General features: G+C 53.7%; 7 protein-coding genes across 7 annotated transcripts; 4 read left to right on the top strand and 3 right to left on the bottom strand.

The window, feature by feature from the left end:
- Positions 1-379: 379 nt before the first annotated feature.
- On the bottom strand, positions 380-3747 carry ATEG_04098 (ubiquitin-conjugating enzyme E2; the record flags this gene model as incomplete). The annotated part of the gene is made up of 2 exons (XM_001213276.1): positions 380-777; positions 825-3747. The coding sequence occupies 2 exons, from the start codon at positions 3745-3747 to the stop codon at positions 380-382; spliced, it is 3321 nt and encodes a 1106-aa protein (XP_001213276.1).
- A 749-nt stretch (positions 3748-4496) lies between these two features.
- On the top strand, positions 4497-5087 carry ATEG_04099 (uncharacterized protein; the record flags this gene model as incomplete). Its single annotated transcript, XM_001213277.1, has 2 exons — positions 4497-4800; positions 5035-5087. The coding sequence occupies 2 exons, from the start codon at positions 4497-4499 to the stop codon at positions 5085-5087; spliced, it is 357 nt and encodes a 118-aa protein (XP_001213277.1).
- Positions 5088-5221: 134 nt separating this feature from the next.
- Positions 5222-7124, bottom strand: ATEG_04100 (chaperonin-containing T-complex subunit CCT3; the record flags this gene model as incomplete). The annotated part of the gene is made up of 6 exons (XM_001213278.1): positions 5222-5311; positions 5365-6002; positions 6055-6534; positions 6668-6918; positions 6972-7038; positions 7100-7124. The coding sequence occupies 6 exons, from the start codon at positions 7122-7124 to the stop codon at positions 5222-5224; spliced, it is 1551 nt and encodes a 516-aa protein (XP_001213278.1).
- A 1443-nt stretch (positions 7125-8567) lies between these two features.
- ATEG_04101 (putative Zn-dependent hydrolase/oxidoreductase family protein) lies at positions 8568-9930 on the bottom strand (the record flags this gene model as incomplete). The annotated part of the gene is made up of 4 exons (XM_001213279.1): positions 8568-8946; positions 9016-9651; positions 9708-9752; positions 9806-9930. 4 exons carry the CDS (start codon positions 9928-9930, stop codon positions 8568-8570), a joined length of 1185 nt encoding a protein of 394 aa, XP_001213279.1.
- A 506-nt stretch (positions 9931-10436) lies between these two features.
- On the top strand, positions 10437-12019 carry ATEG_04102 (bifunctional AAA family ATPase chaperone/translocase BCS1; the record flags this gene model as incomplete). Its single annotated transcript, XM_001213280.1, has 2 exons — positions 10437-10589; positions 10667-12019. 2 exons carry the CDS (start codon positions 10437-10439, stop codon positions 12017-12019), a joined length of 1506 nt encoding a protein of 501 aa, XP_001213280.1.
- Positions 12020-12927: 908 nt separating this feature from the next.
- ATEG_04103 (uncharacterized protein) lies at positions 12928-14880 on the top strand (the record flags this gene model as incomplete). The annotated part of the gene is made up of 2 exons (XM_001213281.1): positions 12928-13628; positions 13683-14880. 2 exons carry the CDS (start codon positions 12928-12930, stop codon positions 14878-14880), a joined length of 1899 nt encoding a protein of 632 aa, XP_001213281.1.
- A 920-nt stretch (positions 14881-15800) lies between these two features.
- Positions 15801-16853, top strand: ATEG_04104 (uncharacterized protein; the record flags this gene model as incomplete). Its single annotated transcript, XM_001213282.1, has 3 exons — positions 15801-15890; positions 15948-16071; positions 16126-16853. 3 exons carry the CDS (start codon positions 15801-15803, stop codon positions 16851-16853), a joined length of 942 nt encoding a protein of 313 aa, XP_001213282.1.
- Between the last annotated feature and the right edge of the window lie 184 nt (positions 16854-17037).

Consider the following 17037-nt stretch of genomic DNA (forward strand, 5'->3'; position numbering starts at 1 on the left):
CAGTCTCTGCCCCTATTCTTGCGTTTCACCTGAGAGTAGTTTGATAAAGCCAGTGAGACATCTTTCATGTTTCTTTCACGGTCGCGCATTCCCTGGTTTGCTATTTATTTGATTTTCTGGCGGTTGAACTCTGATATAGTTCGGTGCCGCCGCCTTTATGTTCACCACCATCGATGGAGTAAGGCATCTTAACTATCAATGAATTGGATTGAATGGCATAAGATACAAGCTATGTCCTCTGAGAGAATGCCATCAAGAGTAAATTCAACTTCATACAGCAGAATTGACAGAATGTATGCACCCCAACACCATACTCAGACAGGAACCGTTGATATCATCAAATTGGGTGGTGTCCACAGACAAAGACGCCGCACCAGGTTTAAGAACTTTCGCGACCAACAAAGCCTGATTCAATATCCTCCAGCGCTCTGATATGCTTCCGGAGCATCACAATGGCCCCCAAGCTGAGACGCGAGACAAACCCCGACGCCACATCATCCTCACCGTCTTCCTCATCACCAGATGTGCGATTGTGATGCTCGATCATGCTCAGAGCATCCTCGATGGTCCGTCGGAGCAGCCGTGGACTCTTCTTATCATCGCCTGGTGCCCCAACCGGGAGATAGTGCCACGCAAGAACGTCTTCCATTCCCTTCACGGGGTGTTCGAGAGCATGTTGGATAAACCGCCGTGTGACCAAGAATGTTTTCTCCGTGTATTGGTGGGATTCAATGCGTTTCTTATCCTCCGCAGCTAGAGCTTCATATCCCGCTTCATCTAAGACATGTTAGGATGACAAGAGGTTGGCATTGGAGTCAACGTACTATAGAATGGTGCCTTCACCAACACGAGCCCCATGATGGAGACCAGGATCTGTAAGACAGTTGAGCGTGTCGGAGACCATGATTCTTCGGGGTTTGCGGTCGGCCAAGTGCCCAAGATACTGAGGCATATTTTCCCATCCTCGTACAGATTCGGGTTGATCTGCCCCTGTCTGTTGGTCCAGGAATGGAAGTGAACAGTGGGAGGAGCATTGGGGAAGCTAGCTTGGAAGTGCAGGTCAAATATGAATGGCGCGTGCTCGTATGGGGTTCCTTGGGGCCCGAAGATCAGCACTCGTGCCAGGTCCACCCTCGATTCCCACACTCGAACAAATATCCCAGGCGGCAAAGAGGATTGAAGAATTCCAAACTCTTTCTGGAGACGCTTGAACCATGGGCCGGTCGTGCCTGGCGAGCTGGTAGAAAGGAAACGGTGATCAGATGGAGGAAGAGTGTCGAGCACAGCAAATCCTGGGGGAGGGGAAGTCGGGAGATGAGAGGCAAGAATTGATCCGGCGTCATCGCCTTTAGAGTCGCATTCTTTGCGCTCGGGGAATTCCTTCTCCTGCACCCGCTCGGGCTCTATTGGGTCAGGGGGAGCAATTTCGGAGACCTCCTGTGGCGGATGATTCTCGTCTGTATCCATGAGGCCTGGAAGTTCCTCTTCATCAAATTCGTCGTCAAGTTCATCATAATCTTCGTAATCTTCATCATCTTCTGTCACCCACTCGTCATCTTCAAGGACGGCAGACAACCCATCATCGATATCAGAGAATGGAGTGCTTCCTATACCTAACCCGAATATATCGAAGCCAGGCGGATTTGGCCCATCAGGACTGAGCATGTCAAGAGGTGGAAATGGCCAGGGAGACATATAATCATCATCCAGCACCATCATTATCCGCTCAAAAGGAACAATAATGTCGCGGCAGTTCCTCGCATCCAGCAGCCTGACTCTGGCCATCCCGTTGGAGCCGATAGATACAATCTTTCCTAGAAAGTCAATGGGGCCTTTTGTGTTGAAACCATCGTGATGTACACTATACCGGGAGGGCAAGGGTGTTGTATCAAGTTTGGTGCTCTCTCGAAACCAGTCCAGAGATAACAGAGACATCTTCATTGCTTCAAGGTACAGAAAGACTTCGAAGAAAGAGATCGGTGATAGCATGCTCATGTGGCAGGGACCGGTGGAAAAAGGCGGCGCTGGGCTTGATAGTGCCATCACAGACTGATGAATGGTTTCGGGAGCTAGAATCACCAGATCGTCCAGTTTCCTCTTCATGCAAGAGTACGTGGTGAGTTCATAGAAAGACACATCCGTGACCACATCATCCAGATCGCCAAGTCGCGAGCCCGTCTGTAGCATGCTCCCTCTGTGGGGCAGTTGGATATCGGGATGTTTATACCAACGTACAGAGGCGACTCTTTCCCGGCTATTGACCGTCTGGATCACGCCCACTTTCCTCGCACGGAGCGTTTCGCAGATTTCATGGCTATGCGGGACAGAGGCAGATGGATGAGAGGTCTCCACGCCGTCCTTTAAGAGGACAATGTTCCCTGGCCAGTACTCATCGTCAGTTCCCGAAAACCTGTGCAAACTGGTTGTATGTTCGATCGTTACGCTCCCATCCTGCCACTGAACGGTGACTTCTGTCTGGGTAGAAGCTATGCGGAGAATGTTGATATCATGGCCATAGGATTCATCAGTCGGGATCTGTTGGTAGGACGGATACTTTGCAGCTGCAGCCTTGGGGTCACGGAAACGGACTCTGTCTCCAATTCGCAAGCCAGAATCCGGCTTGACCAGTGTTTGATTGGGGTTATCATTAGGGAGGAGCCCAAAGTCGCATTTGATTGCATTCCCCTGCAAGGCAGATGCCCGCAGAATCTCGGTGTTGGCGCCAGTGTACGGCAACCCCACGGCAAAGACATTCGGGCAAAGCCAGTCGACGTGGATGTCCATTGGCGGCGTGGCCAAGACATGACCTTGCGGAGTCGACCCTGGGCCATAACCGAGGGAGGCCCTCTCAGCTCGGGTCATGTCGTTTGTAGTCGTAAACGCGTATTGTCCTGGAAATGTCATGCTCGACCGAGAGGTCCAGATAAACCCACCATTGGTCAAAGGGCGAATTGGCATTGCTGAGGGGTTGGTGTGAAGGGCCACAACTTTGGCGGGGTCATTATACACAGGGACATACAGGGAGGTTGGATCCGACAGGGACACGGGTTTCTTGTCGTCGAGAAGAATGACCGCATCTCGCTCTACTGCATGAATGACGCCGACCTTTTGCCGGTAGATGATGTAGTCACCCTCGGAGAACTCCTCGTAGTTGACAAGCTCTGACTGGGGAACATCAAGCACCTGTGGGGGTTTCGGACCATCAGGCTTGGGGCCATCGCGTGGGATGGGCTGGTCGGTGAACCTGAGCGGGCCGTATTCGCCTGTTGCAGGGTCTAGAGGGCGCCAGGCAACCGGTTCCAGGCTACAGCTCACCGATGCGCTGATGACCGTGCCGCTCTCCGTGTCATTTGCATGCCGCTTTACATTCTGACCTAGGGTTAAGGCACGGTCGACGAGTATCAGGTCATCTTCGTGTATGAGGCCAAGCCCCTGTGACGGCTCGGGAAAACCCACGAGGACGTATCCTTTGGGCGGCACGCCACTTTGCAGGAATTCCGTTTCATCGGCTTTGGGAACTGACGTATAAGAGAGGATCAAAAGACCAGCTAGTGGCTGACGATCATGGAGTTCACAATGCGTTCTAACGACATGTCCCACCAAAGCGGGATTTGATTTTAAAGAACAAACATCGTGGATGTCGAACTGGAAGTCTCTGGTCAGTTGGACTGGACCAATTCTCTTCAGAATATAACCGACCTTGCGACTGTCATGCACCGAGACCCTTGCCGCGTTGGCCGCGTCCATTGCGATAAGGCGCGGGGTCCAACAGAGAGTGATACAGAAGATAGTGAAGATGGGTGGCCGTCTAACAGTCCATGGCAGTTGAGAGGCGTCCCGTACTCTGGAGGGATTCAAGATCTCATGAGCTAGGCAGTTGAGTGAGATGGAAGAGAAGGGGTGAAAGAGAAAGACGAAAAGAAGAGAGAGAGATTATCTGGAGGTAATGGCCATAAAAGGATGATTGATACATGATTGCGTGCCTCAGGCTGCCTGTCACATGTTATGCATAAAGCCCCGAATCTCTTCTTTATTTTGTTTATTTTTGTCCTTCTCTTTGGTGTTTCACTGAACTGCAATCCACGATTCTCCCCGCGGATCAATTAGGTGCTCCCGACTTGTTCCTGGCGAAGGTGAAGGATGAAGGCCTAGAAATCCCCGAATCTACAGTATACTAAGAACGTCTCCACACCTCACCGCTCTGCATTATCCGCCGGGATCGCCCAGTTGTGACCACCAGACCCTTCTGTCGAGGAATCCCCTCTCCCACCAACGTCGTCCTTGAAAGCTGTTAATTACCATCATCTCTTTGTCCTGTCTATTTGCATCTCTGACATCCACGTCGCTGCGCCAGCCACTCCCCTCTTACGTCAGACGCTTCCCTTCAACCCAAAATTTCCAACAGACGAGGCGTCGTGCGCGCGCGAATCGCAACCCCGAATATAACCTCTCATATAATCTCTCCTGTCTATATACACCAACCCAACTCTTCAGCTATGTCGGAACCCGGCCCCGAGTCGATCCCCACCAGCGCCGACCCGCGCAGTAAGAGACCAGTGAAGCGCCGCGCCGTCACCGCGCAAACCGAACAAGCATCGCAAATCGAACATCTCTTCCGCGACCCGTCCAAGGAGATCAGCCTTCCCGGTCCGTCCAAGCAACGTACGTCGGAATCACTGCCCGCCCCGCCGGAGATCGTCGCCAACGTCCAGGGTTCATCGGCGGGTGCGGGGTCTGGAGAATTCCACGTCTACAAGGCCAGTCGTCGGCGGGAGTATGAGCGCTTGCGCCTGATGCAGAGTGAAGTCGATAAGGAGAAGGCTGACAAAGACTGGGAGAAGGAGCGAGATGAGGTCAGGCGCAGGGATGAGGAGAAGACGGAGAAGAACCGCAAGCGGAGGGAAAAGAGAAACGCCGCAAAGAAGAATAAGAATAAGAACGCGTCCAACAAGGGCGAGGCGATGGCAGTGGATGCGAAGGAGCAGGAGACGTTCAATGCCAGCGGACACAATGGCGATGGTGAGTACCCTGCAGAGGCCCCCGGACAATCGAGCGAAGGTCCTGGCCTGATCATCCACGACGACTGAGATTACGTCTGCCGATGAGGGATGTACGATACGAAGATACCCATGTAATTTTTAGTAGTCTAGGATATTCATACAAAATCAAGAGGTGATCGTGCAGCATTATGTACGCATTTTATTTCCTGTCTGTCTGTCCTTTACTCGTCCCCTCCACCCATGTTAGCACCCGCCTGCTGTGCGGACTTGCCGCTGCAAATATCATCGACACGGAGAAGGAGGCATGCAGACTGATTGTATCGTTAGTCATAAGCGTCTTCGACTGGATGAGATTAGTACTCACCTCGACTGCAGTCTTGATGCTCTGAAGCTTAACAGCCTCAGGCTCCCAAACACCATACTCCTTCATGTCGACCAGGGCACCCGAGTCGCCGTCCAGACCCCACGTGGTCTGGCCCTCAACATGCTTCGCTCTCATCCGAGTGAGAACACGGATGGGGCTGGCGCCGGCGTTCTGTGCTAATGTGCGGGGGATAACCTCCATGGCGTCGGCCACGGCCTTGTACGGCCATTGCTGGACACCCTCCACCGACTTGGCCAGCTGGCTCAGCTTGACGGAAACGGCCATCTCAATGGCACCACCACCGGGAGAGAGACGAGGGTGGAAGATCACATTGCGGGCAACGGACATGGCGTCCTGAAGGTTCCGCTCAACTTCGTTGATAATGTCCTTCGACGGTCCCCGGAGAAGAATGGTGCAAGCCTTGGGGTTCTTGCATTTCCGCATGAAGGTAAAATATTCGTCTCCGATCTTCTCAATCTCGAAGAGACCGCACTCAGTTCCCACATCGGACTCCTGGAGGTCATCGACCCGGTTGACGATCGTGGCGCCAGTGGCACGGGCGATTCTGTTGTTGTCCGTCTTCCTCACGCGGCGAAGAGCGGTGACGTTGGCCTTCATCAAGAAATGTTGGGCGAGATCTGTATATGTCAGCCACGGATGACCTCGGCTCCTGAAGGAACAAATTCATACCGGAAACACCCTTTTCGGTGATGACCACATCAGGCTTGAGAGCCAAGATAGCATCACACATATGCTTCACCTGTTCCTCTTCAATCTGCAGGATGCGGTTCCAGTCGTCCTCCTTCGACACCTCAATGTTCGTCTGCGATTCACCTTTCTTGTACTCCAACGGGCAGTCGAGCAGGATAATCCGAGGGTTCTCGATTCTTCTCCGCATCTTGGGGTGAGTGATGTCCTTGTTGACCATGACGCCGTCAATGACCTCACTGTCCTCAATCTGTCCACCGGGGATCTTCTCAATACGGGCGTAACGCTTAATGTCAACCTCTCTCTTTCCACCACCCGCATCGAAAGAAACAGTCCGGACGGCCTTCAGGGCAAGGCTGCACATCAGCTCGGACCAACGGGATACGAACTTCGTTCCGATGGACGACTGGATCAAGGTGTACATGGCCTTATCGTCGTCAATATCCACGGGTATCGAGACCTCTTCGATGATGGCAAGGGCGTCGGCCAAAGCACGCTTGAAGGCGGAAATAATAACGACAGGGTGGATATTGCGTTCGAGTTGGGGGAGGGCCTGTGCAAGCATTTCACCAGCTGACACAAGTCAGTATTTTACCTAAAAATGAACTCCGAAGGTGAGGGACGGTTGAATAAATACCCAAGATGATCACAGTGGTGGTTCCATCTCCAACTTCCTCATCCTGAGTCCGGCTAAGCTCGATCATGCTCTTCGCCGCGGGATGCGAAACTTCGATCTCTCTCAGAATGGCGTGTCCATCGTTGGTCAAAACAATTCCACCCATAGGATCCAGAAGCATCTTCAGCATGGCCTTGGGACCGAGACATGACCGGATGATATCCGCAACGCTGTAGGAACCGCCCGCGTTAGAGATGGAGGTATAGTGGGGGGTTGCACATACGTCTTCGCAGCGGCGATGTTGGACAGTTGCGCCTTACGACCGACCTGTCTTTCACCAGAGTTGGTGTCTAAATTTTCCGATTAGCGATTGGCCATGGAAGGTTGAGCTGACGCTTGGGAACAACATACTCATCACCACCACCGGGGCCTGCATGTTGGCGGTGGTATCTAGACGGGATTAGAAAGCGAAAGGGGAAATCAATAAAAATCACAGATCAAAAACGGGAAACTATCCCGAATCAATCCAAACAGCTCACGGAGAAGAGCAAAAAGAGGTGAACGTGGAGGGGATCTGGAGAGGGAGTGCCCGCCTTTCAGCATCAAATTCGAAGTGGGATTATTATTGCCGCCAGCAAGCTCACCGCCCCTAATCCCCTTTCGGGTTAGCCCGTCCACTCCCCCTGATCGGCCTACATCCATCTTCTGCCTTCTTCATCTACTTCAACTCTGCAGTAACAGCAGTCAACACATGAGTATCACAATGAGTGACATTTGCTGGAGATAAAGATTTGGAATTACTCAATGAAATCACTATGCTTCAACCATTATTCTCTCTCTGAACGTCTTCACTCATCCGGCTTTTTAGCTTCTATATAATCTGCGATATTCCCTCTTGTCAACCCCATTCTTCTTATATCTTCCTAGGGTATCGGGTCTCCTACCTGCAAACGCCCGTCTTCCGTTCTCATTTTAGAAGCTTGCATCCTATAATTATAATTACGACTGCGTACGAGGTCGCCACCGCTGCAGGTGCCTGTGGAGCTGGCTGGAGTAATCAATGCGGAGGGCGTTCCCCTTGTTTCGGAACCCGAGGCTGCTGCCCTCTATGCTTTGGACGCTACCAGGCCGAACTCGATTGGAGTAGGTCTCAGCTCGCTACGGGGTTGGGTTGTCGATGATGTCGTTATTGTAGGGGATTTAACTCGGTATTTCCTCTGGGGATTGGAGAAGGAGCCACGGGGCTTATAGCACCAGATGGACGCATAAGGTGACCATCAAGCAGTACTACCAATTCGTCTGTGCGTCGGTCGACGGGGTAGACGACAGCACCCTAGTCCACTGCTTCCCTGGAAAGCAAATCCCCGGTCGACAACGTGACGAACCGACCTGTACCATGTCCACTATGGAAGCCGTGACTGCCGCGGGTGCAGGCGGATGGTTCAACGACTTTGTACAGAGAGGAGATTCAGCGGCGTCGTCGCGCAGAGCTTTCTACGACATCAGAACGTCTAATAGCCACACAACGCAGAAGGATCTATGACAGCCTATCTGTCTTTGATAACCAGTCTAAAGGACCGCGTATACATACACACAATCACCGAGGCGCCGCTGTTTGATTGAATCACTTACTAACGAGGATCCTTTGCAGGATCTACTGTCTAGTTTGCGCTTGGGATGGCTATGATGCATACAATCCTCAACTTTACTTCAGGGCTCTTGGCCTTCGGATATGATTTTTTTTTTTTTTTTTTTTTTTTTTTGGCTCAATATATACATGAATAGTTTGATATATAGTATTAAACACCGTAAATATGTAAAGTAATAAGAGAGTTTCTATAGTACAAAGTCTACTCAGACAGACATCCTTTAGGTTCAATCAGAACTCCCGACTCTCACCAATGTCGCAAACATCAAAGACACCTTCCTCGGGAATCTCATTCGTCCTCAGAGCTTCCCGCAACTTCTTCGGGGGTTCGAGCACGTCCTCCTCGGTCAAAACCCAGGTGCCCCAGTGCATACCCAAAGCCCTCTTGCATTTGGTATCCTTGAAGATATTGACGGCATCATGGGGGTTCGCATGCATGGGGCTCATGAACCAACGAGGCTTGTATGCGCCGATAGGAATCAACCCCAGGTCAAAAGGTCCTCGGAACTCACCGACCTTCTTGAAAGCAGGGCAAGTGGGGAAGTTGTATTCTGGGGCGTAGTCATCGACATCGTCCGGAAGTTCGGGCACAGCTCTGTACCCGGTGTCTCTGTTACGTGGCAGATATCAGTCAGCATCCTGCATGCGAGTCCAAATCAGTGGAGGAGATTCAACATACCCGGCGAAATACACCTTGCGGCCGCCGGATTCAATCGCCCAGGAAGACCACAGAGTCTTGCCCCGGTCGAACAGACCTCTATTGCTAGTGTGTTGGCAGGGTAGACAGCTGATCCGCGCTTGGATGTCAGCCGAGGCGGCACTGTTATTCGCAGGCTCCGTGACTTCCGTGCCAGTGGGTTTAGACGGCGAGAGAGCAATGTCTCGTTCCTCCCACCAGTCGAGTTCAGTCATCTTTTCGATACCCGAGCACGTGAACCATTCTTTGTTGCCGAGGGGAGCGAAGAAGTGGCAGTTAGGATGACGCTCGGATATCTCCTTGATAGTAGGATACGAAAGATGGTCGTAGTGATTGTGCGAGATGACCACGGCGTCGATGATGGGAATATCTTTGATCTGACAAGGCGCCTCAGTGTAGCGCTTGGGGCCCAACCACGACAGAGGCGAACAGCGATCCTCAAAGACAGGGTCAAACAGCACGCGTAGACCACTGGGAAATTCAACATAGTAGCACGCGTGACCGAGCCAGGTTGCTCGCAGCGACGTATTCTCACGACTTGCCAGGAACTCTGGTTTGCGAACAGGCACGGTTGGAGGAGTTGTGTCGGGCCGGTTCGCTTTGCCGGTGACCTGACGACTGTTACGATAGAGTGAGATATATGTTCTGTCAAGAAAATATCACTGAACGCTTACCCCAGCAACTGTCTCATAGCTTTGAAGTCGACTGTTCTCCAGGAACTGTGTAATGCATTAGCGCTAGACATGACGGGGTGTCTTCGAACATCGCTCACTCCCAAGGGTTAGTGAATCCGCCTTGAACATGGTGGCTCTTTTCTTTCGCGTCATCTGGTCTCGTCGAGACCGGCGGTACGGATACCGTGATAGCATAGAGGACTGCTGCGGTGGAGGAGCTCATATTGCGTCGAGCCGCGGGCGACGGATTGGGTAAGTGATGTAGTCGACAGTGAAACAAGCGTCGGAAGAATGACCGCATTCTCGTGAGAGGATCGTTTACTTCTTATAACAAACACACAGTCCGCAGGAGAGGGGATTTTTTTTTGTTCCAAGACAAGAATCGTGATGTGGTGGCTGATGTGCATTTCATATGCCCGGCATTGCGACTAAATCCGTTATCTCCGTCCCTCGGGTGTTTCTAGTAGGACATCAACGAGAAACCGCTATTCAGGAATTTAAAAAGTAACTCAAGGAATTGAGTGTATTGCACATGAACGCATCACACGTTTATTACTCCGGCAGTGCTGGACATTGCACTGAAAAGTTGTTGTACAGAATGGAAAGAGCGACGGAATGAACTCGGTCCGTCATAACTCCGACCGCCGATATCAGGTCGGATGATGATGTTTTTCTCCAGGCATCACAGCTGACGTCGCAACTCACATCGATCCCTCTTCCTCGCTTGGAATGGATCCAACTGGCCCATCGGGGACGCCGGGCCTGCCTTCGCCGGGCGAGTTAATAGCCCAGCAACGAAAAGATGCCATTCAGGCAGCGGGGCAGCCGACCGGCGAGGGCGGCCTGTTCGCCCAGCTCACCAGCAACCCTTTCTTCACGGCGGTAAGACATGAGTGAGACGAGTCAGCGGGAAGGACTTGGCACAAGAGGAATTGGAAGACTGACGGGGTCTTTATTAGGGATTCGGACTCGCCGGTCTAGGAGCCGGCCTTAGCTTCGCACAGAAGGGCATCCGGCATGGCGCCGCGCTCCTCCGCCGGCGCATGCTGGTCGACGTCGAAATCAGCATCAAAGACGACTCATACCCGTGGTTTCTCCACTGGATGACTCTGTACCAACAATCGCAACTCAACAACGCTCGGTCCGCCGCCAGCAGGTCTGGCTTCATGGAATCCCTCCTCCAGCGATTGACCCCCGGAATGCGACATCTCTCCATTCAGACGCAAAAGATTGAGCACTCGAACGGGGCGATTCATACCCACTTCGCGCTGGTCCCCGGCCCCGGAAGACATGTCCTGCGCTATAAAAATGCCTTCATCTTCGTCAATCGGATGCGAGAGTCCAAGTCCCAAGACCTCCACACCGGCCGGCCGTGGGAGACGATAACCCTGACGACGCTTTATTCGCATCGACATGTATTTGAGGACTTGTTCATGGAGGCCCACGCGTATGCACAGAAGTCACACGAAGGGAAAACCTCCATCTACAACAGCTGGGGCGCGGAATGGAAATTGTTTGGACAGCCTCGGCGGAAGCGTCCTTTGGACTCGGTCATCTTGGACCAGGGTGTGAAGGAACGGATTGTGGACGATGTTAAAGATTTTATTGCGAGCGGAAAGTGGTACCACGATCGTGGAATCCCGTACCGTCGCGGTTATCTGTTCTACGGACCACCGGGAACCGGGAAGAGCTCCTTTATCCAGGCACTGGCTGGCGAGTTGGATTACGACATTGCGATATTGAACCTGAGCGAGCGGGGTTTGACGGATGATCGATTGAACCATCTGCTGACCATTGTCCCCAACCGAACGTTGGTGCTCCTGGAAGATGTGGACGCAGCGTTTTCCAACCGACGAATGCAAACCGACGCCGACGGATATCGCGGCGCGAATGTGACCTTCTCAGGTCTCCTCAACGCTTTGGACGGAGTTGCAAGTGCCGAAGAACGGATCATCTTCCTCACCACCAACCACGTGGAGCGACTGGACGAGGCTTTGGTCCGCCCGGGCCGTGTCGATATGACGGTTCGCTTGGGTGAAGTGACACGGTACCAGGTCGGCTGCCTGTGGGATCGCTTCTACGGCGATCTGGACACATCGGGAACATACCGACAGAGGTTTCTCGATCGCCTGCATGAGCTCGGGCTGATTGAAGACGAGAATGGCCGAATGCCGGACCAAGCGAAGAGCACGAGCGCTGCTGCTCTCCAGGGTTTGTTTTTGTACAACAAGGGAGACATGGAGGGAGCCATTGCGATGGCCGAGGGGCTGACCACCAGTGTTCATGAAGAGGCTATGGAGCATGGCCAGTGATGAGGACCTTTTCTTGTATAATACCATCATAGATACTGTATGTATAAAGAGTCATGTATTTTTATGGGGTTGTTCCGTCTGATGATGTATTGCCGAACCTCTTTCACGATTCGGCCAGCCTGTGTCTCTGCATTGCTGCATCCATCTCACTGCCTCCCACTGCCCTGCATTTGACCTTCACGCAGCTACTTTGCTAACTGATCATAGGCTCCTTTCAGACCAATCACGACTTTGTAGTGCTGATCAAGTGCCGAGATTGTGGAAATCAGCCACTCGCATCCCGGCGCTGACCTTTGTGAGGAATTCCATCCTGCAGAACTCCACGCGAGGTCGAGTCACACAGAAGCACGATCCTATCTCTCTCGGCGTCACTAACAGGACGAATGAGGGCCTCAGTTTGCAGATGCGAAGCGCCGGAACGGAATGTCAAGCCACTTTGGCGCAACGGGACGCACTCACGGTCCGCCAGCCAGAGAGCACCGTTAAGCGCCGGCCTCGATGAACCCCAGCCCATGCAGGACAATGCCTTTTCTTCACACCGCGGAGCCTCTCACCGTCGAGATCCTTGACGCCTTCTCTCGATAGCCTCCTGGAGATCCCGCTGGGCTCTGGAGAAGGTGTGAGTGAAGGGGTTATATTATCACGACCGATCCCAGGGTGGATCGTTGTCCGGCATGCTCTCGTTTTTCTCGTTGGTTCTCTATACCTCAGTTTTTTTTTGATATTTTCCTTATACCTGGAGTGCTGGCCTCTCCGTGATCCAGCTATCTTTAACTGCGTGCACGGGGTTCAAACTTGTCCACCGGCAGTTCAATTGAGCCAACTGATCGGCTGTACCCCTTTGTGATATTCTTCGAACGTTCTCAATCTCGTTTCCTCATTATTTTTGATACCCCAAGTCATACAAAATGAGCCAATTTCAACTCTTTCCCACGACCTCTCCACAATCCAAGGGCTCCAAGAATCCATTCCGAAAGGAGAAAAGGCCACAAGCCGCCAGCCCCAAACCGTCTGGTTCGACTCGAGGCTCGAAACGAGGTAGTCCGCGGACAGAGGCAGTTCTTGTCCATGTCTTTGAGGAGACGAACCACGTGAAGCCGCCTCCACAAGCACATATCCCCGGGTCTGCGTCAGTGTCCAGTCCAGAGACTCCAGAGTCGCGGACATGGTCCAGCCCGCAAGGGAACGGATCAGAACGCTGGGATTCACCAGTGACTGAAGTATCCAAGTCGCCGTTGAGCGCTGACAGTCATAAGGCTGCCGCGCATAATACACATCAGAGCAGTAGCTCCCCGGTGATACCCATGAAATCGATATTTCCTCGATACGATCCCAACGTCCCGCTCAGTCAACAGAAGTATTACCCGCAACTGCCAAATAGTCCTCAAGGACGCAGGCCTCGCGCACTTACTTTATCGCCGCAACCTGAAATTGATCGCACCCTTGGCCCAAAGACAGTCCCAGCCAGCGTGATGGATTTTCCTACAGACGTCCTGGACCAAGTCGAGGTACGATATTCATCTACGGAGGAACTGAAAGATCTGTGGGAAGCTGCCAATGGTCAACGACCAAAAGACCTCGCAGAAACATACAATCTGCGCGTTGCCCGGTAAGCGTTTCACATCTTGATCATAGCCCAGAAGCGTGCTGCTAACTGCATCAGAACGGATTCTTCCACATTCACATTTGGAGATCCCAACGCACCTTTCTACACAATGCAGACCCATCCTACCGATGAGCTCTCCATCAAGAGAGCCAACCCCTCAACTCTTAAGAGCAGCGTGCCAATCATGACATTGAAGCTCGAAGATCGTCGTCGTCGCGATCCCCCGAATGACGGTCTTGTCACGCAGCTCTTTTCGCGCCTCGCAGCGATGCTCGCCATCGACCAAGCAGAAGAACTAGCAAGACGTCACCTGCTCGACTTCGCCGAAGCGGCCGAGGTCGAGGGCAACGCACTCAAACGGGCGGCAGCCCAAGAATCCTGCAAGCTCACATGGAACTACACCCGGCGACTCTACGAGCTGCGACATCCGTCCCTAAGCAAGGCTCATCGGCAGCAACCAGCGCTCGTCGGCGCGGCAGGTATTCCTCTCTCTCCAGTGCGGTCCAACTACGCCGGACTCCTGCACATCAGCGTGTCGACGCCGTCGACAGACGTCACGAGTTCCGCTCAACAGCAACCTCCGACAATCCTCGTGACGACCCCATTACCGGCCAACGCGGTCGAGACCGCCCACGCCGCCGCCACCCCGCGCACGTCGACCCTGCCGTTGATGGACTCGGACGAGCCGCTGGCAGCGCTGGATCTCGCCTCGATGACCCTAACCATCTCGGCGGCGGCCATCACGGCCACCATCCCATCGCTGTATGCCATCGACTCGCTTGTGTCGGCTGTGATGGCGGTCGCGATCGCCGACGACACAGCCCGCCCTTTTCTCCTCAACATGGACCTCTACAACCCCTGCGAGCACCAGGCGCCGTATGTGGTTGGCGGAGGGAAGCGGTTTACGGGCAAGCTTGTGGCCACGCTGGCGGAGCGAGAGGACGCCGAGCAAGGCACAGAGCTCGCATCGAAGATCAAAAGTGAGAGGGCCGAGCGTGGCGAGCGGGGACTATCATGGTTCCGGTCATTTGGACGAAAGAAGTCCGAGCCCGCGCGGAAGGGTAAAACCAAGAAGATCGTTGTTGAGGAGTTCGATCTAGAGCGGTACGGTCGATATGGGAGTAGCTCCTCGCGGGACGGGGAGAAACTGCCCGGTGCCACTCGAGGCGTCTTACGGGTTCTGTTCTGGGGGTTGAATATGGTCGTTCATGCGCTTACACTGATGGTCAAGATCCCTGGCCTGGGCATTGGTTAACGGTTACTCGGTGTGTCCACCAGTGAGAAGGTTCTGAGGTGCGGGATGTGTTGTGTGAATGTTTATGTTTATGTTGACGAGCTTTTCTAGAATGAAGTATGATAATATAATGCATATGGCTACGAATGCTGGGGTCTGGCTGGATGGTCTCGTGCCATAAGTCGCGGGTCTACCTAAGGCTAGGCCATCTTGAGGATATTGTCTGGCGCATTCGTAGGTTGTTTCAAGGTTGGATGAAGGGCATTCCGGCGTCTCCTGGCCAACAAACCTGCGCCTCTGTTTGTAGGGTATACTTCTGGCGCCGCATATCACGGCTGTGACCAGTAGGAGAGGGTATTTATAGTTCCGGCGATGCATAGGGGTGCTCAACAGGTTGTTCCTGAATGAAGGGGCTGTAAGTGGCGAAGGGATGCAGATACTAACACGTTGACTCGATCTTCAGACGATGGTTCGTATCACCGTGTTCGAAGAATGCAGAGATCGTTGGCACGAGGGCAACCGAAGGGAGCTGTGGTTATACTTGATATTGCCTGTCAACTCAACTCAAACAACACAATTCTTCTCATAGACATCAATTTGACTGTACTTTCATACTAGCCTCTAGAGATTGTCACCTCATACCAGGATGTGACATCCAGACGATGCCACAACCCCCTAAACAGGCTCAGTAAACAAACATCAACTTCCATCGAAACATACCAGTGCCAACATTCCGACGTTCTACCCAGATCCCACGACCAACGCATGCCGCAAGAAGCCTAAATCCAGTTGTTGTTATTTATCCCATTCCACAGGGATGGGGCCGGACGACTGGAGGTATATTAGAACGCAAAGAACATGTGGGGGAAGTAGATGTGAGACACTTACGACGACGACGACAGTTTAACTATATCCGACAACCGACGATCGACAACAACAGAATGCACGCCATGCGAGCTCTCTCCGTGCTCGCCGGCGTTGCAGCCCATGTGATGGGTGTCCACGCCCGCGCGGACGGCACAGCATGTAGGGTAAGCATCGGGCGACGCTCCAGGATCGAGGATGCATAGACTGACGGACATCGACAGCGCGCTGTGGAGAAAGAGACCGGATGTGAGGGCAGATCCGCCGACTGCTTCTGCCCGTACCTCGAGAAAGCGCATGTCCATGTCTCGGATTGGACCTGGGGCCTCTGTGATGAGGCCGGCATCTGTACGTGATCTAGAACCTGCGTATAAGAGTGAACAGAACTGACGGTATGAACAGCTATGAAGACCCTCTACCACGATGTCTGTGAAGAGCATCCGTTCTTCTTCCCCCAGCGCTCCAGCGCCCCCATGGTGCGTGTCGGAGATGTTGGCGATGACAGCAGTTCTAGCTCGCGGGCGGCGTCTGCTACTCCTGTCCATCATCATCGGGGTCGTTTCATGCCTCCCCCTCCGGTACTTCCAGGTCCTCCTGTAGGACCTCCACCTCCACCTCCACCTCCACCCCCTCCTCCGCCTCCGCCTCCGCCTCCGCCGCCTATGGCAGGGCCTCCTCCACCCCCGGGTCCTCCGCCGCCCCATCCACCACCGCCGGCAGGACCTCCTCCTGTAGCAGGACCCCCTGTTCCTCCACCACACCCTCCACCTGCAGAGCCGGCCCCTCCGCCTCCTCCTGCTCCTCAAGGCCCGCCTGCGCCTCCGCCGGTGGAAGGTCCTCCCCCACCAAAAGGACCACCCCCTCCGCCCCATTCTCCGCCAGGTCCGCCGCCGGCAGAAGGTCCACCTCCGCCTGCAAAAGTGCCCCCTCCGGCCCCTCCAGTAGAAGGGCCGCCGCCTCCTCATAGCCCTCCTCCGCATGGCCCTCCTCCCCATTTCCCGCCTCCGGCTGAGGGACCGCCCCCTCCTCATGGCCCTCCTCCCCATTCTCCGCCTCCGTCTGAAGGACCTCCCCCTCCTCATGGGCCCTCCTCCTCAGGCTCCTCCCTCTCATTCTCCGCCTCCGGCTGAGGGACCGCCCCCTCCTCATGGCCCTCCCCCTCAGGCTCCTCCGTCTGAGGGAGCACCGCCTCCTCCTCCTCCTCCTCCTCCACCTCCTCGGAGGATGACTCCTTATACTCTTGCAACGCCACGATAGACGACTGAGGACCATAGTCTACAACGTGCTTTATTTCATTAGCCACTCCTTCCTGGA

Source organism: Aspergillus terreus, genomic scaffold (genome assembly GCF_000149615.1).
Source record: "Aspergillus terreus NIH2624 scaffold_5 genomic scaffold, whole genome shotgun sequence".
In the NCBI taxonomy this organism is placed as follows: domain Eukaryota; kingdom Fungi; phylum Ascomycota; class Eurotiomycetes; order Eurotiales; family Aspergillaceae; genus Aspergillus; species Aspergillus terreus.